General features: G+C 42.4%; 1 protein-coding gene across 1 annotated transcript; it reads right to left on the bottom strand.

Annotated features, from left to right (window-relative positions):
• Positions 1-1,977: 1,977 nt before the first annotated feature.
• Positions 1,978-9,285, bottom strand: LOC139423072 (matrix metallopeptidase 30). Its single transcript, XM_071174698.1, has 10 exons — positions 9,151-9,285; positions 8,632-8,888; positions 4,616-4,764; positions 4,365-4,490; positions 4,082-4,243; positions 3,618-3,777; positions 2,946-3,076; positions 2,497-2,656; positions 2,266-2,369; positions 1,978-2,174 (listed from the first exon to the last, which is right to left on the bottom strand). The coding sequence occupies exons 1-10, from the start codon at positions 9,268-9,270 to the stop codon at positions 2,071-2,073; spliced, it is 1,473 nt and encodes a 490-aa protein (XP_071030799.1). The 5' UTR covers positions 9,271-9,285; the 3' UTR covers positions 1,978-2,070.
• Positions 9,286-23,372: the final 14,087 nt, after the last annotated feature.

Here is a 23,372-nt window from a genome sequence, read left to right on the forward strand (position 1 = left end):
GCATTTTGGAGCTGCCTTACTCAAGAAAGCAAAACAGAGACCATGTTTGTATGCGGCTTTATTGTTTGCAAACTGATGTGTGACACACGTATTAATGCCAAAATAACATGCAAAACAGGTAACAACAAAAAATATTATAACCAGGTGGGGATCAAAAAAGGTGCCCTGAATGATCCGTGCAGAGTTATGGACAAGTCACAGCTCCTTGGCCCCCAAGAGAGATGATCTTGAACCTGCCACTCCGCTCAAAGAGTTACAATCCTCATCCGAATGTTTATCAAAAGCTATCAAAAGTTCTTCCCAACCATAGACAGCAGTGAAGAAAATTCAGCAACTCAAAGACAGTGGAAGTAGGGCGTAGATAAAATTGTTTTCTTCATTGTTAGGTTATCAACACCTTTGGGCCCCCATCAGGGTCAAAAATCTGGGCAATGGGTTTTTGAACTGACCAATAGATTGGCAATATTGTGATTGGTCCCATTTTGAAAACATATAAAATTCTCTTTCATAGGTCAGTCAGTAAAGACCCTTAGGAAGGCCAAAGGCCGGTTGGACTAAACTTGTTGGTTTAACAACAATAAAGAAGCAATGAAGAGTTGCTAAATGTTCTATTCATGTCAGTTTGCTCCACAAGTCAAGCACATGTATTATATTTCCATGGGTTGGAGAGTGAGGAAGCGCCATGGACAGAAATTCTAGTTTGAATGCGTCCACCATTTTACTTAGGATCAGTGCAAATAAACTAGCTCAAACTTTCTAGTTTCAAACTGTTGTAGATTCCCTGCCTGAAGGCCTGTTTACAACAGTATCTTTCAGTAAAAAAATACATGACGTAGTGACATAGTTTAAATTCATGTGAAATGTTCTATATCTAGGCTTCCCTCACCCATTCAAATCCTCCGCAAGGAAGGATAGTAATTTCCTGTAACAATTGTTCATAGCAAATGCACTATGAATATATGAAATAGACTGTGTCTGTCACATATTCCTCAATAAACTCCATGCACTCCCAAGTTGTAGAAAGATATTTTCAACATATTTCAATAAATTCAGACATGTTGTCACACCCTGATCAGTTTCAACTGTCCTCGTTATTGTCTCCACCCCCTCCAGATGTCTCTTGTTTTCCCCAATGTATTTATCCCTGTGTTTTCTGTGCCAGTTCGTCTTCTATGTTCCAAGAAAACCCGTGTTTTTTCCACTGTACGCCTGCCTTTGCGATTCTCTTTTTTCTAGTCCTCCTGGTTTTGACCCTTGCCTGTTCTAGACTCTGTATCCGCCTACCAGACCATTCTGCCTGCCTTGGCCATGAGCCTTTCTGCCTCTCTGTACCTCCTGGACTCCTGGTTTTGACCTTTTGCCTGTCCATGACCATTCTCTTGCCTACACCTTTTAGATTATTAAACACTATAAGACTTCCACCATCTGCCTCCTGTTTCTGCATCTGGGTCTCGTCATGATAATGTTCTCTGATCAAATTGAGCACTTGTTCCAAAACTGGTATCAGTAAAGTCATCGTTGAAAGTGCATATATCTAGAAAAATACTATATTGCTAATTGGGTGTAGTCACAGCTCTTGATGACAACAAAAATACTATATTGCTAATTGGGTGTAGTCACAGCTCTTGATGACAACAAAAATACTATATTGCTAATTGGGTGTAGTCACAGCTCTTGATGACAACAAAAATACTATATTGCTAATTGGGTGTAGTCACAGCTCTTGATGACAACAAAAATACTATATTGCTAATTGGGTGTAGTCACAGCTCTTGATGACAACAAAAATACTATATTGCTAATTGGGTGTAGTCACAGCTCTTGATGACAACAAAAATACTATATTGCTAATTGGGTGTAGTCACAGCTCTTGATGACAACAAAAATACTATATTGCTAATTGGGTGTAGTCACAGCTCTTGATGACAACAAAAATACTATATTGCTAATTGGGTGTAGTCACAGCTCTTGATAACAACAAAAATACTATATTGCTAATTGGGTGTAGTCACAGCTCTTGATGACAACAAAAATACTTTGTACAGCTGAAAATTATTAATGATTCTCTTTTTAGTAGCAGTCCAGCCATCCATAGTTCAACAAGACACGGTTCACCTTCTTTGATGGATAGTGGTATTCGGTTTGCCTGGGGCCATCTGAAAAGTACAGGTAACCTGAAGGAGAAAACACAGAAGATGTATTAGCAACATGTCAAGGCTTGAGGTAGGTTGATTGTATTGTGTCTTCAGTGTCACCACCACCTACCATGGTTTTCAAAAGCAGCATCAACTTTCCTGCCAATACCATGGAAATCCTGGGAGATGCTTCTGGGGTAGCCACGGTCCATTGTGCTCATCCTTTCATTGAAGCTGTGGCATGGATCGGAACACATTTAGGATACTGCAGTACATTTGGTTTCAATATGAGTTTGAATACAATAGGAGACCATTAGTTAATAAGATATTTAGCCACATGTATTGCCTGACTGTCACACACCTCCAGTATTTGTTTCTCACAAAGAAAAGGGTTTTCCCTGTGGATGCCACATGAACTGCAGAGTCTATCTTGGTTACGTATGAGGGGAAGCCAAAGTTGTAGATGGATTTGGGATAACCTGATAGGACAGTAAGGCCTCTGGTGCCCCAGTACCTTCTTCCTGTGAGAAGAAATGTTGGAGAAAAGATTAGGATCGTTACACACTGAGTATCCAAAATGTTTGAGGGGGATGAAACTCAATATTAGGAATGTTTGGTATACTCAGTGTATATTACAGATATGGGAGAGAGCAGGATCTCTATCATTCCCACTCAAACCAGTGCCAGAAAATTGAGTACCTAGGGTATCTAACCACTGCTATTACTAAAGCAAGAGAATTAACTGTGCACTTGTTGGATTACTGGGTTGGGCAACTTGGGCTGGGCCTAGGATAGGTTAATACTGTGTACCTTCAAATAGTAAGGCGATGTCTTGACCCTTGTATTCATATGCAGCATCAACATGGCTAATGCTAGGCCAGGTTCCCTTCACTGTCTTCGTCATTACTCCATTCCAATAGCCACTCTTCTTCCAGTAATACCTGATAAACAAATCGAAAATGTGTTTCAGGATTTTGACAATACTTTTCTTGCTTGCATTGCAACAATAGGAAGATTCCTTGCACATTTTATGATATATACAACATCACTTTCTATGAAGCATCTACATTTCAAAATAAATTGTGCTTACAGCATGATACAAAAAAATTGATTAAACTTGTAAAACTATATAAAAAAAAAACATGTTCTACTTGTTGTAATAAATTAGCTTTTTTATTTAATTCCATTGTCCTCTAAGTGTTCCTGAATCTCCTTCTTACCTCAGGTTTAAATTTGTATCTATTTATTTTACAATTTTTAAAGACAATTCAACCACACATGTACAATGCCTGTAAATTAATCAAGGATGACACAAAAGTTTTAAAACGTATTTCCATTGTGGTCCTCAAAATATACACAGGATTATAACACGAAAACAAAGTTTGCTCCTCAATTCATGCACCTTGGTTGGAAAGCAAGGTAGCGGCAGTGTACCCTTCCCTTTGAAAACTTATTGAAAGAATGTTAGTGTGTTCGTCTCACCCATCTTTGAAGAAGTACAGCTCATTCCGAATGGTACTGGCAGCATCAAAGACAAGGTTCCTGTTGCATCTTTCTGGAGGGTTTGGTCTAGGTTCTGGTTTGGGCTTTGGTTTAGGCTTGTGTCTTGTTGGTTCCGGCTGACCTGGTGTTGTCCGGACACCTTACAAATTGAAGAGTAATGTTTCAATGACTACATGAAATATTAGGTTATGAAAATAGATATTCTGTTAATACACAGTACCATTTTCCCTAGTACTGTGAGGTTCAGGGCCCATATTCACGAAGTGTCTGAGTAGAAGAGCTGATAAAGGATGAGTTTTCTCTTTAAGAATAAATAAGAGGGGGGGGACCAGAATCTAGAAAAGCACTCCTACTCTGAGACAATTTATGAATAAGGGCCCTGATGTAGCCGTTTAATATTTAATTGTCGCCACCTTCTCACAGTGGGCTGAACACTCACTCACCGTACAAGGCCTGTACTCCCCGCCTGTCGTCTGCAGGTAGCCTGTATCCTTTTGTGTTCACAAAGTGATATGTGGGGTACATCAGAGCTGAGCTGTCTCGTGAGTGGGCCAATCCAAGAGCATGGCCAAACTCATGGGCCGCCACCAGAAGCAGGTTTATCCCTGTTGTAGAGTCAGAGAGAGATGCTTAGGTAAAAACTATGATGGTACTGTCAGAATTGATTTGAAGTATTTTAGTACAGCAACTGTAGGGTTTATTGGTGTTGTTTCTTTGATCCTGTACCTCTCTGGCTCAGAGTCCAAGACTCATCTTCATCAAAGTGTGTGTCACCACCTTCGCCTTCTCCTGGAGAGTTTGCATGGGCCAAGACACCATTCGGCCCATCGAAGGGGTAGAAGTCACCGTGGTCTGGTTTAAAAAGGGAAGAAACAGTATTCTTAATACAATTGCTCTTAAATTAACAAATACAAAACATGCTTGTGGTTCAACATATCAACTCTATCTCTGAACGGGAGTGACTGAATAGAACTCACATTTGGCTCCAAACAGGATCATGATGTCAGCGGTGTCACTGTAGATCTGCTTGAAGTCCAGTGGGATGATGTCGCTGTAGAGCTTGAAGGCCTGGGCGATGGTGGAGTCCACCTCACGCCGACTCAGGTCATGCGTGTACTCAGTAATTCTGGGAAAATACATAGGAGAAACTATCGTATTATGTATTGGTTATCCAAATGCCCATCATGTACTTGTTGTGGCTTTTCATCATCCTGTTTGTTTGCCATGTGTCATAACTTGCAAATCCAATTATGTTTGCTATGTTTTGAAAATCACACACTTCTGTTTAGTAGTGTAGGAATATACCGATCCCCATTTTCAAAACCAATATGGATGGATTTGGTGTAACCGTGTGGATTTGGTGTAACAGTTTTTTTCTAATTCCACCGGTGCTCATATGTCTACTGAATAAAAACCAAACAATTTTAACGCAACATGTGAAGTGTTGTTTCATGAGCTGAAAAAATAAAAATCCATATGCACAAAAAGCTTATTTCTCTCAAATTTTGAACAAGTTTGTTTACATCCCTGGTCGTGAGCATTCCTCCTTTGCCAAGATAATCCATCCACCTGACAAGTGTGGTATATCAAGAAGCTGACTAAAAAGCATGATCATTACACAGGTGCACCTTGTGCCGGGGACAATAAAAAGCCACTGAAATGTGACCCGATTCAGGAAACTAGGCGTATGTTGAAAGGATAATATGATGGTGCTGAAGGGGAACACCCTACCAGGCCCAGATCCCCATCATTCGCTGGAGACTGAAATGGAAATTTCGCAAAACAAATCTGCAAAAATCTGCCATCGTCCTGCTAGCTAACGTTCAATCGCTGGAAAATAAATGGGAGTAACTGAAAGCACGTATATCCTACCAACAGGACATTAAAAACTCTAATATCTTATGGTTCACCGAGTCGTGGCTGAACAACAACATTGAGAACATACAGCTGGCAGGTTATACACTCTATCGGCAGGATAGAACAGCAGCCTCTGGTAAGACATGGGGCAGGGGCCTATGCATATATGTAAACAACAGCTGGTGTACGATATCTAAGACAGTCTCGAGGTTTTGCTCATGTGAGGTAGAGTATCTCATGATAAGCTGTAGACCACACTATCTACCTAGAGAGTTTTCATCTGTATTTTTCGTAACTGTCTACATACTACCACAGACCGATGCTGGCACTAAAACCGCACTCAATGAGCTGTATACCGCCATAAGCAAACAGGAAAAGACTCATCCACAGGCGGCGCTCCTAGTGGTTGGGGACTTTAATGCAGGGAAACTTAAATCAGTTTTAGCTAATTTCTATCAGCATGTTAAATGTGCAACCAGAGAGAGAAAGATTCTAGACCACCTTTAATCCACACACAGAGACGCGTACAAAGCTCTCCCTCGCCCTCCATTTGGCAAATCTGACCAAATTAAAGCAGGAAGCACCAGTGACTTGGTCTATAAAAAAGAGGTCAGATGAAGCAGTAGCTAAACTACAGGACTGTTTTGCTAGCACAGACTGGAATATGTTCCGGGATTCTTCCGATGGCATTGAGGAGTACACCACATCAGTCACTGGCTTTATTAATAAGTGCATTGAGGACGTCGTCCCCACAGTGACTGTACGTACATACCCCAACCAGAAGCCATGGATTACAGGCAACATTCGTACTGACCTAAAGGGCTGAGCTGCTGCTTTCAAGGAGTGGGACTCTAACCCGGAAGCTTATAAGAAATCCCGCTATGCCTTCCGACGAACCATCAAACAGGCAAAGCATCAATACAGGACTAAGATCGAATCGTACTACACCGGCTACGACGCTCGTCGGATGTGGCAGGGCTTGCAAACTATTACAGCCAAAGAGCTGCCCAGTGACACAAGCCTACCAGATGAGCTAAATAACTTCTATGCTTGCTTCAAAGCAAGGATCACTGAAACATGCATGATCGCATTAGCTGTTCCAGATGACTGTGTGATCACACTCGCCGCAGCCGATATGAGTAAGACCTTAACCTTCTTCGGGATCGGTGTCCCTTCCACGGGATGGATGAGCTAACGTAGGCTAATGTGATTAGCATGAGGTTGTAAGTAACAAGAAAAATTCCCAGGACATAGACATATCTTAAATTGGCATGAAGCTTACATTTTTGTTAATCTAACTGCACTGTCGAATTTACAGTAGCTATTACAGTGAAATAATACCATGCTATTGCTTGAGGAGAGTGCACAGTTTTGAACATGAAAAGTTATTAATAAACAAAATAGGCATATTTGGGGAGTCTTGATACAACATTTTGAGCAGAAATACAATGGTCCATTGGATCAGTCTAAAGCTTTGAACATACACTGCTGCCATCTAGTGGCCAAAATCTAAATTGCAGCTGGGCTGGAATAATACATTATGGCCTTTCTCTTGCATTTCAAATGGTACAAAAAAATACAAAATATATATATATTTGTTTTATATTATATTTTACCAGATCTATTGTGTTATATTCTCCTACATTCCTTTAACATTTCCACAAACGTCAAAGTGTTTCCTTTCGGATAACCAGGAATGCGAGCTTTCGCTGACAAACTGGCAAGTGTCTTCACTGACATTTTCAACCTGTCCCTGACTGAGTCTGTAATACCAACATGTTAGACTCTGTGCCCAAGAACACTAAGGTAACCTGCCTAAATGACGACCGACCCGTAGCACTCATGTCTGTAGCCATAAAGTGCTTTCAAAGGCTGGTCATGGCTCACATCAACACTATTATCCCAGAAACCCTAGACCCACTCCAATTTGCATACCGCCCTAACAGATCCACAGATGATGCAATCTCTATTGCATTCCACACTACCCTTTCCCATCTGGACAAATGGAACACCTACATTAGAATGCTATTCATTGACTACAGCTCAGCATACAACACCATAGTGCCCACAAAGCTCATCACTAAGCTAAGGACCCTGGGACTTAACACCTCCCTCTGCAACTGGACACGCCCACAAGTGGTAAGGGTAGGTAACAACACATCTGCAACACTGATCCTCCACACGGGGCCCCTCAGGGGTGCGTGCTCAGTCCCCTCCTGTACTCCCTGTTCACCCATGACTGCATGGCCAAGCATGACTCCAGCACTATCATTAAGTTTGCCGACGACACAACAGTCTGATCACCGACAAAGATGAGACAGCCTATAGTGAGGAGGTCAGAGATCTGGCCATGTGGTACCAGGATACAACCTCTCCCTCAACATGATCAAGACAAAGGAGATGATTGTGGTCTACAGAAAAAGGAGGACCGAGCACGCCCCCATTAACATCGACGGGGCTGTAGTGGAGCAGGTTGAGAGCTTCAACTTCCTTGGTGTCCACATCCTCAACAAACTATCATGGTCCAAGCACACCAAGACAGTCGTAAAGAAGGCACGACAAAACCTATTCCCACTCAGGAGACTGAAAAGATTTGCAAGGCAAGTTGTACCGAAGCACCAAGTCTAGGTCCAAAAGGTTTCTTAACAGCTTCTACCTCCAAACCATAAGACTCTTGAACAGCAAATCAAATGGCTACCCAGACTATTTGCGTTGTACCCCCCCACCCCCACCCTCTTTTACACTGCTGCTACTCTCTGTTTATTTTTTTTACATATCTATTTTTCTTAAATTCATTGTTGGTTAAGGGCTTGTAAGTAAGCATTTCACTGTAAGGTCTAAACCTGGCGCATGTGACAAATACAATTTGATTTGATTTGAAATCAACAACATTTGAACCATGTAGGATTTAGGTTAAAGCTTAGGTGAAAAAATACTAAATTCCAGAAATGTCTTTACATTGCTGACTTTTAAAAAATCCATTCAGATTTCCATGTTGATTCAACATCATCACGAACACATTGATATAAAACATGTAAAAAACATTACGTTTTTTTATGATGTGGAAACAAAGTTGATTCAAGTAGTTTGTACTCAATTGGTAATTTCTGAAGTCTCTGTCCGGTATCTAGGCTACCTGTAAGTGACGATGCTCTGCTTCCAGCGGGGCTTGCCCTGGAAGTGTCCGTAGCGGGCCACGTCTGTGACCCCACATCGGGGCTTGGCCATCACCTCCAGGGTGTTTGAGTCCAGCCTGCCTGTCACCTCCAGCCCAAAGAAGTCCTGCATGCTCCTCAGGTCTCTCTCAAATGAGTCCACTGGGGTGTCCATCACTCGCCTGGACATGATGGAGTTGGTGGAGCCAGCAACCGAGTAAAACTGGGATAGATAGGCCTGTACAGAGAGCTAACTGTCAATCTTGTAAAAATGGACAGTTAGTGGTCCGTGGTCGAGTACAGTTTAACGGTTTGGTTGACGCACAATTGTCCATCAACCAAACCGTGGGTAGTTTATCTCTGTACTGTTTGTTTCAATTGGTACATTCCATTGTGTTGTCAAAGAAACAACGTAACATTTAATGATAAATATGTACACTACATGTAAATATTAAATAATACACACACATATAGAACTACAGTAATTAGCAATAGTTTACCTTAGCTCTGGCCTGCAGGTCTTCTGAAGACAGAGTGACATCTTGACTTGTAGTAGGGGCTGCTATACAAATTGCAAAAGCAGCCACTGTCTGTAACACGGTAAACACTGATCTTCCCATGAATGTAACCTTCTACTGCAGAGGAGAAAGTCTGACTGCCCTAAGCCCTCTGCACCTCTCCTTATATAGCCCAGATCCCAGGCACCACACATTAGAATGGGTGTGATGATAGATTGTTTCTCATTTCCCAAAAATTGTTTAGGGTATCCAAAGGGCCCTGGCACTGCATGCATGATTGAGCTCTACAGCATTCCAGACTCTGTCTGAGCAGGTCCTATTCAGGAAATGAGGGACTGTTATCAATGACGTGGGAGGAGAAGGAGGGGGAGGACAGGCCAGGTGGGGTAGATCTGGGGGAAGATTAGGATTGGCTTTGTTAATGCAAGGAAGAGAAAGTATGCAAACATGGGGCTTCTCCTTGTGAGGCTGTCATATCTGGTTTGTGATGCCTCACTCATTGTCAGGCCACAAATGGCACATCAGCTACTTTATTTAAACATGCAGAAAAAATATGTACTCTGATTAACTGCATCCTAGATAAATATGGCATCTGAAAATATAGTTTTTTAATTGAATACAATTCTTTGAGATTATTTGCAATGATCACAATATGCATATTATGCAGAACTCTTATTTTAGTGATAACGCGCCGAGAGGACGGAGTTTGGAGTATATATTGGCATGGGAGTTTTTTGTCTCAGGCCGGCAAACCATGCCAATAAATCGTCCAAACGCTGGCTTTGAGGGCATTATCACTTTTATACGACATATTACCAACATATTCAAACAATGATTGACATATTTTCATTAAAAACGTTACTTTGATAAATGTATTGATACTATTTCATCATTCCACCAGACATACACTACATGGCCAAAAGTATGTGGACGCTTCAAATGAGTGGATTTGGCTATTTCAGTCACACCCGTTGCTGACAGGTGTATAAAATCGAGCACACAGCCATACAATCTCCATAGATAAACATTGGCAGTAGAATGGCCTGTACTGTAGAGCTCAGTGACTTTCAACATGGCACCGTCGTAGGATGCCAACTTTCCAACAAGTCAGTTCATCAAATTTATGCTCTGCTAGAACTGCCCCGTTGAACTGTAAGTGCTGTTATTGTGAAGTGGAAACGTCTAGGAGCAATAATGGCTCAGCCATGAAGTGGTAGGCCACACAAGCTCAAAGAACAGGACTGTAGTGCGTAAAAATCACTTGTCCTTAGTTGCAACACTCACTACCGAGTTCAAAACTTCCACTGGAAGCAACATCAGCACAAGAACTGTTTGTCGGGAGCTTAATGAAATGGGTTTCCATGGCCTAGCAGCCGCACACAAGCCTAAGATCACCATGCGCAATGCCAAGCGCCAGCTGGAGCGGTGAAAAGCTTGCCGCCGTTCAACTCTGGTGCAGTGGAAATGTGTTTTCTGTAGCGATGAATCACGCATCACCATCTGACAGTCCGATGGACGAATCTGGGTTTAACCTGCCCAAATGCAGTGTCAACTGTAAAGTGTGGTGGTTAAGGAGGAATAATGGTCTGGAGCTGTTTTTCATGGTTCGGGCAAAGCCTCTGAGTTCCAGTGAAGGGAAATATTAATGCTATAGCATACAATGACTTTCTAGATGATTCTGATTCTAGATGACCAACTTTGTGGTAACAGTTTGGGGAAGGGCCTTTACTGTTACCACATGACAATGAGGTCCATACAGAAATGGTTTGTCGAGATCAGTGTGGAAGAACATGATTGGCCTGCACAGAGCCCTGACCTCAACCCCATTGAACACTTTTGGGATTAATTGGAACTGCGAGCCAGGCCTAATCACCCAACATCAGTTCTCAACCTCACTAATACTCTTGTGGCTGAATGGAAGAATGTCCCCGCAGCCCAACATCTAATGGAAAGCCTTCCCAGAAGAGTGGAGGCTGTTAAAGCCACAAAGTGGCGACTAACTCCATGTTAATGCCCATGATTTTGAAATGAGGCTTGCGGAGCTTTAGCCCCGAATGCTTTTTGGTCAGACCCAAATCTTTTGCGCTGCTGCAATGGTGTAAAAAAAAATTGTAGTCAACTGAATCTGACACTTACTTCATAGAGCATTGATAAAACTCATGAAGTCATCCAACCCTCATAATCAGCGACGCTCTGCCACTTCTCAGAATGGTGCTATGCAGTGGCAACCTGTTTAGCTTTAAAAAAATATATATATATATATATTTTTTTTATGTTATTTTGGAATTAATACATATCAGTTTGCAAATAATGTAAAAAATATATATAATCTTTGAGTTAATAAAGCCGCATACACACATGGTAGTATTCTCCTAGCTCATCATTAAGCTATAGGCCCTGGGTCTCAACCCTGCCCTGTGCAGTTGGGTCCTGGACTTCCTGACAGGTAGGAAACAACATTTCCACTTCGCTGATCCTCAACACTGGGACCCCACAGGGTGCGTGCTCAGCACCCTCCTGTACTCCCTGTTCACCCATGACTGCGTGACCATGCACGCCTCCAACTCAATCCTCAAGGTTGTAGACGACACAACAGTAATAGGATTGATTACCAACAATGATGAGGGCACTCCGAGTGTGGTGTCAGCAAAACAACCTCTCACTCAACGTCAACAAAACAAAGGAGATGAACGTGGACTTCGGGAAACAGCAGAGGGAGCACCCCCCTATCCACATTGACTGGACAGCAGAAAGCAGTGGAGAAGGTGGAAACCGCAAGGCTCTCCAGAGGGTGGTGCGGTCTGCACAACGTATCACCAGGGGCAAACTACCTGCCCTCCAGGACACCTACAGCACCCGATGTCACAGGAAGGCCAAAATAATCCTCAAGGACAACAACTACCCGAGCCACTGCCTATTCACCCCGCTGCCATCCAGAAGGCGAGGTCAGTACAGGTGCATCAAAGCTGGGACCGAGAGCAAAAAACAGCTTCTATCTCAAGGCCATCAGGCTGTTAAACAGCCATCACTAACACAGAGAGGCTGCTGGCTACATACAGAGTTGAAATCATTGGCCACTTTAATAAATGGATCACTAGTCACTTTAATAATGGCACTTTAATAATGTTTACATATCTTGCATTACTCATCCCATGTGTATGTACTGCATTTTATACCATCGATTGCATCTTGCCTATGCCGCTCTGTCATTGCTCATTCATATGCTAATATGTATATATTGTTATTCCATTCCTTTACTTAGATGTGTGTGTATTAGGTAGTTGTTGTGGAATTGTTAGATTACATGTTAGATATTGCTAACCATGTGTATGTGACAAATATATTTTGATTTGGTCTCTGTTTTGCATTCTTGAGTAAGGCAGCTCCAAAATGCATGTGTTTCAGCCTAGCACCGTGCTGTCTGTGGTGGTGGGGCAGCGGCAATGTTCTCTGGTTGGTAATGTTCTCTAGTTGCGCCGTGATTGGCTCAGTGTTCTGTCACTCATGGGGACTCTACATCACTGCAAAATTTATGGGGGGAGCTCGACAATTCAAGCCCCTTTGGTGTTGCCATATAGTTACATTAGAAGTGCCCATCTAAGAAGGCTCAAGGTCATTGGCCACAGATAAAATTACATCAAATCACGTTATATCTAATGTAGCTTTGATTGGACTGATCATGTCAACATCAACTTTCAAAATCTTAGCTAGCAAGCTAGCAGTCATCATCATGAATGAAGTCGACAATCTACTAATCCTTTTCAATCCTTGTCAATTGAAGAGAAATCATAGATAAGTTTTATAGGTGCTCATTGGACATAAACATTACACAAACAAGTTGGAAATTGCAAATTCAACAATTAGTGGTTTGGAAGGAATCAGTGGCTAACTGCAAGCATTGCAAAGTAATCATTAGCCTGCTATTCAGTGGAGTGGATGTGTGGTCCAAGTCTGGGTTCAAGTGTCTCTTTTCCAAGCTTAAAATGATAAACATTCAACATTGGCCTGTCAATTCAGCATAACATTTGCCGTGCTCAAAACATATGTAAATCTCAGACTTCAGTGACAACTGGGAACTGGAAAAAATTTGCTCCAACTGGGAAAATACTTTTTGAATGGTCATCCAAATCGGTATTCCAAGTCGGGAACTCGGGCCTCTTTCTAGAGCTCCGACCTGAAGATCACTAACGCCACGATTCAACCTTGTTTTTCTGAGTTCTCAGTTGTCTTGAAAGCTCCATAAATCCAGAAAATGCCGGACTGTGATGACAAAGTTTGATGACAAAATTTGCCCACAAAGGACCGCCTCGCCACCTTCCTGTTCAAGTGAGCACAGCACAACAAGTTCAAAAATGTATTGTATGCTGCTGAATAAATTATGTAACATGCCAGGGAGATATGTATACTGTAGCTAAGAAAGTAATTGTAAGTGTATGTTGTGTAGTAAGCTGTTAGTAGCCCATGTGCCTCACCCTAATAATTTGGTCCCTTTTCCACTCAGAATGTTGCATATTTTTCTGACTTGGTGGTGCACATGTAGCCTGTAGCCTGATTTAGAGCAATGTCCTTGTGTCACGTTCTGAACTATTTCTTTTGTTTTTGTATTTATTTAGTATGGTCAGGGCGTGAGTTGGGTGGGCAGTCTATGTTTGATTTTCTATGTTTTGGGTATTTCTATGTTTCGGCCTAGTATGGTTCTCAATCAGAGGCAGGTGTCATTAGTTGTCTCTGATTGAGAATCATACTTAGGTAGCCTGGGTTTCACTGTGTGTTTGTGGGTGATTGTTCCTGTCTTTGTGTTTGCACCAGATAGGACTGTTTTAGGTTTTCTCACGTTTATTGTTTTTGTTAGTTATTTCATGTGTAGTGTCTTTATAAATTAAAGAACATGAATAACCACCAATTTGGTCCGCCTCTACTACACCACTAGAGAACCGTTACACATTGTCACGGCTTCCGCCGAAGTTGGTGCCTCTCCTTGTTCGGGCGGTGTTCGGCGGTCGACGTCACCGGCTTTCTAGCCGCCACCGATCTACGTTTCTTTTTCCATTTGTTTTGTCTTGATTGTACACACCTAGTTTCCATTACATTTTTATTTATTCCCTATTTAACCCTCTGGTTCCCACATGGTTTTGTGCGTGTTTGTTCTTTGTTAAGTGGTCGCTCTTTTGTGTCGAGCTGGAATATTTTTCCCTGTATGGAACTAGTTTGTGATTTTTCAGAGGAAAGTACATTTTCACTCAGTTCTGTGTCCTGCGCCTGACTTCGTCCTACCCGCATTACACTGACACTTAACAGTCATTATTAAATATTGTAAGATCTGTCATTGTCTGCTTATGTCCCCTTTATTCATCCAATGTTCTGACTTGGTGTACAGGGAGAATAATGTAAGAACGGCCCATGTTCTGAATTCTGTAACTGTACATTTCAAAAGTGCTGAACAAATAGTTATATTGACTACGTCCGTCCTTGCTCGCTCATAGTCTTAATTGAAATTACGGATTGCCTCTTATCCGCTTGTCTTCCCTTTATGCCATAGTTTGTACATCTCAATTACCAGTAGAAACCACATGTTTAAGTAAGTCAGCCATATCAGCTATGTTTTTTAAAAGATTTACATGTTAAAATTGCCACTGGTGCTATGTCTCACAAAATCACTTTCATATTCTACTTAACAAACCGAATAGAACAGCATGATAATGTCAGGCTACTGTTATACCAAAAACACCATGTCATTTCTTATGACAATTTAGGATGATTGTGCTTAAATGTTGATTTATTTTCTCGTGCGGTGGCTGTGTCTCACTCCATCTGCTCTAAAATTAGATTAGTTCAGCTGGTTAGCCACCCTTAGATCTTTCAAGAAGACCAGAAGGCATATTTTCATGAAACTGATTGGGATCAAATGGTTAGCATGCATTCAGCATGGATGTTTCACCTGTAAAATGTGAAGAATTATTACTATTCATAATTGACTGTGATAATGTCCTAATTTATAATAAGGTTGGCCTAATTTGTTGTTTTAGGATTTAAAAAAATTGAAAATGTTCATTTAACCACTTACAGTAGTCATGGGCTATCATGCAATTTGGATGATGTATTGCATGTATATTCGATTCGATCTTAGCCATGTATTGACGCTTTGCCTGTTTGATGGTTCGTCGTTGGGCATAGCGGGATTTCTTATAAGCTTCTGGGTTAGAATCCCGCTCCTTGAAAGCGGCAGCTCTACCCTTTAGCTCAGTGCAAATGTTGCCTGTAATCCATGGCTTCTGGTTGGGGTATGAACGTACAGTCACTTTGGGGACGACGTCCTCGATGCACTTATTGATAAAGCCAGTGACTGATGTGGTGTACTCCTCAATACCATCGGAAGAATTCCGGAACATATTCCAGTCTGTGCTACAGTAGCAGAGCAGTCCTGTAGTTTAGCATCTGCTCCATCTGACAACTTTTTTTATAGACCAAGTCACTGCAGCTTCCTGCTTTCATTTTTGCTTGTAGACAGGAATGAGGAGGATAGAATTATGGTCAGATTTGCCAAATGGTGGATGAGCTTTGTATGCATCTCTGTGTGTGGAGTAAAGGTGGTCTAGAATTTTTTTCCTCTGGTTGCACACTTAACATGCTGATAGAAATTAGATAAAACTAACTTAAGTTTCCCTGTATTAAAGTCCCCAGCGCCGTCTCTGGATGAGCGTTTTCCTGTTTGACTCATTATAGTTGTAAATACCATGCAGTTGCACCAAGGGAATTTAAACAAAACATATTATTTTTGCAGGTCTTCTGTTTCCCCACATTTATTGATTAATTAAATTCATGAAAACGTATCCCCATTCCCCAACCAAATACCAGCATCGATACCACAAAAAAAACAGACGAATCAGCATTGTACTTATCTATAGACTTTTGTGTTGTGTCACAAATCACCTAGCAATCACACCAGACGTGTTGGAAAACGCGTTGGAAAACCGTTGTCAGTCTGTTGGCTGCCTCCAATCGTTCACATGGCTGGCTGCATTCTGCTATGTAAGGAAGTGCTATTTCTTATGCAGGTGACCAGCCTACTGCTATTACATTGCTATAACTGAGACAACGTATTTTCACAGTAAAACATGTTAGGTCCCATACAGGATAGCTCCCACACCCACACACACAGCACACACACATTACACACACTAACTGCCGAGGACACACAGATAAGACATACACCCACACATTGGGAGGAAGAGACAGCCTTGACTTGCAGAAACCAGCGCACACACCTAATCTCCTTTCTAGCCGAACATTGTGTGACTGAGGACAGCGCACACACCTAATCTCCTTTTTAGCTGAACATTGTGTGACAAAGAACAAGACTCAGAGGGATGACGGACGGCCCAACAGGGCCAATCCAAGAAGACTACACCTCAGCCTGAACCAACCCGAAGACCCGATCTTCTAGAATCAACCTACTTTCTGTTCTGTATATGAGACATGTGCACTCTGTTATCTGCGCTCTTTTCTGCTGGTTCCTTAAGAACCGAATGAAATGGCCCGTATACGTTGTACCAGATATCTTTACTCATAATTAAACTGTCACTTGTCATACAATAGACCACCTTGTCTGAATCGATCCTTGACCGGCTCACCCTCCTACATATCCCATTATTAACAGAAACTTGGTAGCAGAGGATGGTTACTAACGACCCAGTCCAGAGTGGTTGATGTGGGTGTGAGGGGGCGAGTTGGTGAAAGGACGGTTCCCGGAGGACAGGTGAAAACCATTCGGGGGTGGACAACAATTCTGCTCAACTCGGGAAACTGATCTCTGGTCGACCACAAAATAAGGTAAGCAAAACCTGTTTTATCAAACTTTGCATATTGTCGAATAGTCATACCAAATTACGATCAGTAGTACCGAGTGTGGGTAAGAATTTTTGTGTAAATTTTACGTAAATAATGGACTTGAAATTGACAGTGAAGTAAACATATGTGGTAATTAGAATATCCCGATAGTCCGGCATGAGAACGGTCCGGTGGCAGACACCGGTAAGGGATGAGTAGTAGTTAGAATATTCTGATAGTCCGGCATGAGAACGGTCCGGTGGCAGACACCGGTAAGGGATATTTAGTAGTAGACCTAATATTAATAGAATATTCTGATAGTCCGGCTGTGAACGGTCTGGTGGCAGACACCAGTAAGGAATAAATAATATAGTCTAGGATAGATTTTCACCGATAGTCCGGCTAGTGACCGGTCCAGCTGTGTCTGGTAAGGTGGTCTATTATTGAGTATTGATGTGACCAGGATTATATTCTATGTATAAGTGATATTCGTTCGGGCGTCTGAAAAAGGGCGTGATCAGTTTTATCATTAACATCTGAGTATGATTCGATCATTCATCTGCAAAAGATAAATCCAATTAGTGTTTTAGATAGAACCAATAGCCGGTAGTGTCCGGTGAGGTTAAAATCCAATAGCTGGTAGTGTCCGGTGAGGTGTCTACAATAGATTAATGTATGATTAAGATATGTTGGACTGAAAAGTCCGCTTTGTGTTGTGGCCAGAATGAATGTGATAAATGTACTAATGTGTGATGTCATAGAATAAGATGTTCTAATTGAACAATTGTGTTTAAAACTATGTCCATGTAATAATATTTGTGTGTTGACTATAGACTAAATGTAAACGGCGTTTCACAAGTCCCTGATATTATTACCAATATTTAAAATTATTGTGAGAAAAGTATTTCCTAAAAAAAAAAAAAAAAAAAATCTCTATTATCCAAATTGTTAAAACATAGTTTATGTTGATAATCATTTCCTGAATTGGTGGCTCGTGTTTAATCATTAAAACATTATTGTTTAAAATTCTGGATATATGACGGAGAGGCTCTGAGTTAAGACAGAGTACGAGTAATAGTGTCTCCTAAGAATACATCACTGGCACGAGCCAGTGACGGGCTAAGTATATCCAAAGAGTGTACAAAATATTTCTAAAAAAAAACACGTCAAATCAGCACCTAAGACAGGTGGAGGAGAGGTTTGGCATTACACACAAGTTTGGCTCTGTGTATAGGCCGCAATCGCAGGGCCTTGTGGAACGCTGTAATCAAAATCTGAAAGCTAAGATAGCTAAAGTGTGTGCAGGGACCAAATTGACCTGGGTGGAAGCCCTGCCCCTGGCACTGATGGCCATGAGGTCCTCACCAGGTGCAGGGACACATCTTTCACCCCATGAAATAATGACAGGTAGAGTAATGCCAGGGCCACCAAGAGAGGGAGGTCATATGCCCCCTCTTGATGTGCACCAAATAGGGATGTCTGACTATGTGAAGAAATTGACGGAATTGTCTGCAGCTCTCTCCAAACAGATACACCGTGTTGCAGAGAGGGAGCTGACTGACGTCCCGGAACAACCAAGGGTAAAAGTTGGGGACTGGGTAAGGATCAAGGTCCACAAGAGAAAGTGGGCTGATCCCAGGTGGACTGGACCGTACGAAGTGAAGGAGGTTACTTCACACTCAGTCCAGGTCAAAGGTAAATTAGGCGCACCTTGGCACCACCTGACACATTGTACACCAGCCCCAACCCCTGCCAGAACTCTGGCTGAAGTAAGAAGTGATTTACTCACATCCAATTCGAATTCAAATTCTGACATCCCTCCCGTCTGATCATGTGGAGGAGACTCCCATCCTCAGATGATAGGGACACTAGAGTAGCACCATGGGCTAGAAGGGCTAGGAGACCATGGGAAAGACTGGGTTGTTCTGGCCCATTGTTTGTCCTAATTATAGTCAATGTTGTTTTGACATTGGGAGTAATGATATGGGCAGCCCAGCGTATAATCACTGACCAGGAACAGACTACCCAGCTAAACATCACCAATGCTTCAATATTCTCGGATACGCATGTTCTGTCTAAACGTCAAGTTCAGAATAATGACTTTGAGTGTACTGCAGAATTGATTAGGTCAGCTACTCTGTGTATCCCGCCTAACGCTACTACCACTGTTATACTTACCTGGGGTGTTATTGGAAGCTCAGGTGGCGGTTATGGTACTCATGCAATCAGTTGGTCTAGATCAGTGTGGTACATGACAGAAGGGGGGTATAATAAATGGACGTGGAAGAATTTAGTGGCAGAGACTGGTCCTGACTGGTCTAGCTGGACAGTGCATCAGATGGCACTCCTGTGGCGGAGCAGGTTGACGTTAACTAAAGTTACAACTGGTTTGAAATTGGTAATCAAACACAGGGAAGGTGGTATGACTTATGACCTCCATTGTAACTTTCCTTTGTGGTCTGATCAGCCTCATTGGAAAGCCATTTGGATGGAGAATCTAGGGTAATTTGTAATACTGATATTAAGGTAATTTAATACAAAAATGCAGTGAAATTTACATTATAGTGTCAATATATTTTCTCTGATGAACGTGGTGTGAAAAATTAGCTAGGATAAGTTTTATTTATGGTAGACTCATGTTAAGTATTTGGGACATATTTTGAGCCAACAGGGCAGGGAAGAAATTTAGATATTTGTGTTTGGTTTTAACACCTGTATATAGGGGGTGCCATTTGAATATTTAATTTGTGGTCATGGGTAATACGGTTTGTTTTCTATTTTATATTTTATTTTTTAAGGTAAATTAATTATAGTGGGGTTTAATTAACCTATATAAGGACTTTAGAAAGTGCCACCATAGACATGTTTTTCTAAAAAAAAAAAAATCCATGAGTTTAGATAAAGCCAAACAGTGAGACATTTAGTTCAAATTTGGAAACATGAGAAAACGAGCTACAGACAGATAAGGGGAAAAGACAGAAGAGCCCTCCCCTGCACTGCAGAGACCTTGAAGGTTGGAGAGCAGAGAGGATAAGTTTTAAAAGGGAGCCAGGACGAGCAAAGATAACAGAATGTGTAGATAACAGTTACTGAGTGGAGACAAAAGGGAGAATTGGACATGTGGAAAATGAAAGGGGCGCTCCTACATGATAATGTCAGAACAGAAGGATAATATACTAATCTTACCTAAGTCATTATTTAGAGTAGGTAAGGTTGTTACCTGGGCAGAGCCAGGTATCAAAAGGGGGATGGGTAAATTGTGGTCTAGGATAGGATGGGGCCTATTGGATAAGAAACTAAAGATATAATCAGATAAAACATATGAGAAACTGTTTGTTAACCAAGCCTGTATGTCCAGGATTTTATGCATTACAGGTGAACTACAGGTGAAGTCACTCAATCCAGTCCCAGAGGCTTGTTGGGGGGACCATACAAGGACTCCTGGTGACAGCTAGCTGAAAGAGCTACCCGGATTCATATCGCACGGGGGAGGGTAGGACACATGACACTGTCGAACAAAAAACAGTGTTCGAGAGGAGAACTGGAATTAACAGAATTCCGGGGGCCATCTCTCGAATGAAGTAACCCTCCCTGTCCTGTCACCCCTGTTTTTGTTCATAGAAGTGAAGATGTGTCTGGCTCTTGCTAGTGATGTGTTCTCTGGGAGAGGGTGGGGCTTTACAGGAGTGTCAGTGTACCTGTGTAATGGGGGAGGGTGTCCATATGGGGATTACATGATAACCAACTTGGGACAATTCTAGGATTGGAGAAGAGGGTATTCTTATAGCATAGGGGATCCCACAAAGGTGGATAGGTTTTCCATCATATGGGGAAAACCTGGGAGCACTGTTGAACTTTGTAAAGGTGATGAAATCCTACTAACCATCAAAACTATTAAGCTCTCTGATGCAGGCACTTACACCCTCGGACTACAAAGGACCGGGACAGACACGATGGATGTGTTTTCTATTAGGGAGCTGCCAAAACCAGAGGTCCCAGACGAACCAGGGCCAGACACACTCCTCTACCACCCCTGGACCGAACCTGCCACCTACCACCACTGTGTTAAAAAATCCCATTCAGGTAATTAATGTTAGAGACTACACAGCTATTGATCAATTAGGCACTGAGACTGGTTTTGATGGTAGGGACAATTTGTGGCTGTCTTATATGAGGTACACAGCTAAAACCCTGAGAAGAAAGGACTGCACTATTTGTAGTCATGCTAGACTTGTTCTGGCTACACACCCATTTGCTATAGGAGAGGGGTGGTTGTGTATTCTGAGAGGTTTTTACCAGGTTCAGCCCAATTCAACCCTCTGTTCCTCTTTGAGCCTTGTGTTTCCTACAGTACCTCCTCATCGGGCCCCTTGGGGTGTTAAGGCATATGGGGGCAATTACAGTTGCATCACGGGTACAGGTAGTGGCATGGACAATGGGAGATTGCCTGAAGCTGATTGCAGCAGTAACATAACCATTTATGCCACTTGGCCAGTTACAGGCCTAAACCAAACTAGTGGTCTGGCTGATGTGTGGTGGATATGTGGACCCAAAAGAGTACTGAGACCCATTCTTAGAGGAGACTGGCAAGGTACGTGTGCTCTGACCAGTTTGATAATTCCACTGACCATTGTTGATGTTACTTCTGAACAGCTGTTGGGTTCTGTATCCAGGGGACCTGAAAACATTCCATCCCATGGGAGACATATATGTAGTGCTCCATGGACAGAGGATGTAGTTGACATACACACTAACCTGTTGGGAGTGCCAGTGGGGGTTCCTCATGAGTTTCAGGCCTTGGGTAGGAATGATGGACTCTGGCACTTACTACCTATTATAGGTCCAGCCATAGTGGATGCTAGACGGACTGCATGGATCAGTTATATCTACTATAATCAACAGCGTTTTGTGAATTACCCCCGTGATGCACTCACTGGTCTGTCTGAACAGCTTGAGGCCACATCTAGGGTTGCCAGACAGTCTGCAAGATGTTCGGTGAACAATGTTGCACGTATATTCCTAATAACACCACTCCAGATGGTGGTATAGCTAAGGCCTTTAATGGGCTTGGTGCACTATCTGCTGAGATGAGGACCATGGCGGGGGTGGAGGAGTCTGGACTGTTCTTTTGGTTGGGAGCCTGGTTTGGTAAGTACACTGGTATGGTGGTTACTGGATTTCTGACCCTAATTCTAGTATTTTTATTATTGATGTGTTGTGCTGCTTGCATCATACCGTGTTTTAAGAAGTCTGTTACAGATGTGACTCTAACATGTTTAATCCCATTAATGACTACGGATAACCCCAGTTGTAATTGCTCTGCCTGGGATGCTGTCTATCCCATGACTAAATCTACTGCTAGGAAACCATTGTTTTCCAACAAGGTTGCCAGGGCACATTTCACCTGTGTCAAAATGACGGGAGGCGGTACTAATGTGGGACAGGTTCCTGGGAATTGGTGTCTGGATACAATCAACATTGTTGGGAGTTTCAGTCCAATATCCAGAGCAGATGTGAGGTGGTGGTGTGGCAACACTGTCCTGTTTGATAAATTACCCTCCAATACTACTGGAAGCTGTGCACTTGTTACTCTCCTTTTGCCTGTTTCTATCTACCCTACAGAGGCTGGAGACCTCATCCTTAGGGTCCAGAGGGTGAACCCTGAATATCCAGGGGACGTTCCAGGCGTGCCACCACCCCATCTAGTGGTGATCCGACGTACATAGACGCCATTGGAGTCCCAAGGGGAGTTCCTGACGAGTACAAGTTGGTGGATCAGGTGGCAGCTGGGTTTGAGTCCTCCATTTGTTGGTGGTGCACTGTTAATAAAAATGTGGATAGAATACATTCCAGAATCGCATTGCAGTGGATATGCTACCGGCAGAGAAAGGTGGAGCTTGCACTATGTTTGGTGAACAGTGTTGTACTTTCATCCCTAATAACACAGCCTCCGATGGTAGCTTGACCATAGCCCTAGAAGGTTTGAGGACTCTTAATGGTAAAATGAAATCTCATTCTGGGATTGATACCTCAATGTGGGACTCCTGGATGAGTGCCTTTGGTAAATATAAAACCCTGGTCTCCTCCATTTTGGTCTCCATTTCGGTGTTCGCGGCCATTTTGGTTCTCTGTGGATGCTGTTGCATTCCATGTATCCGTTCCCTTACCACTAGGGTTATCTCTAGAGCTATTGACCCTTCCCCCCTTTCCCAGATGTTTCCTCTGCTTGCTAATGACCTGCCCGAATTTGAGGATGAGGTTGAGAGTGCCTACTAGGTTTTGTTTTTCTTTTCATGAAATGCTATGACTGCTGAAATAAGGGATAATGAGTGACACCCTAGTGGGTGTCAAAAAGGGGGGCTTAAATTTCACACCAT

Source organism: Oncorhynchus clarkii, chromosome 12 (genome assembly GCF_045791955.1).
Source record: "Oncorhynchus clarkii lewisi isolate Uvic-CL-2024 chromosome 12, UVic_Ocla_1.0, whole genome shotgun sequence".
NCBI classification, from domain to species: domain Eukaryota; kingdom Metazoa; phylum Chordata; class Actinopteri; order Salmoniformes; family Salmonidae; genus Oncorhynchus; species Oncorhynchus clarkii.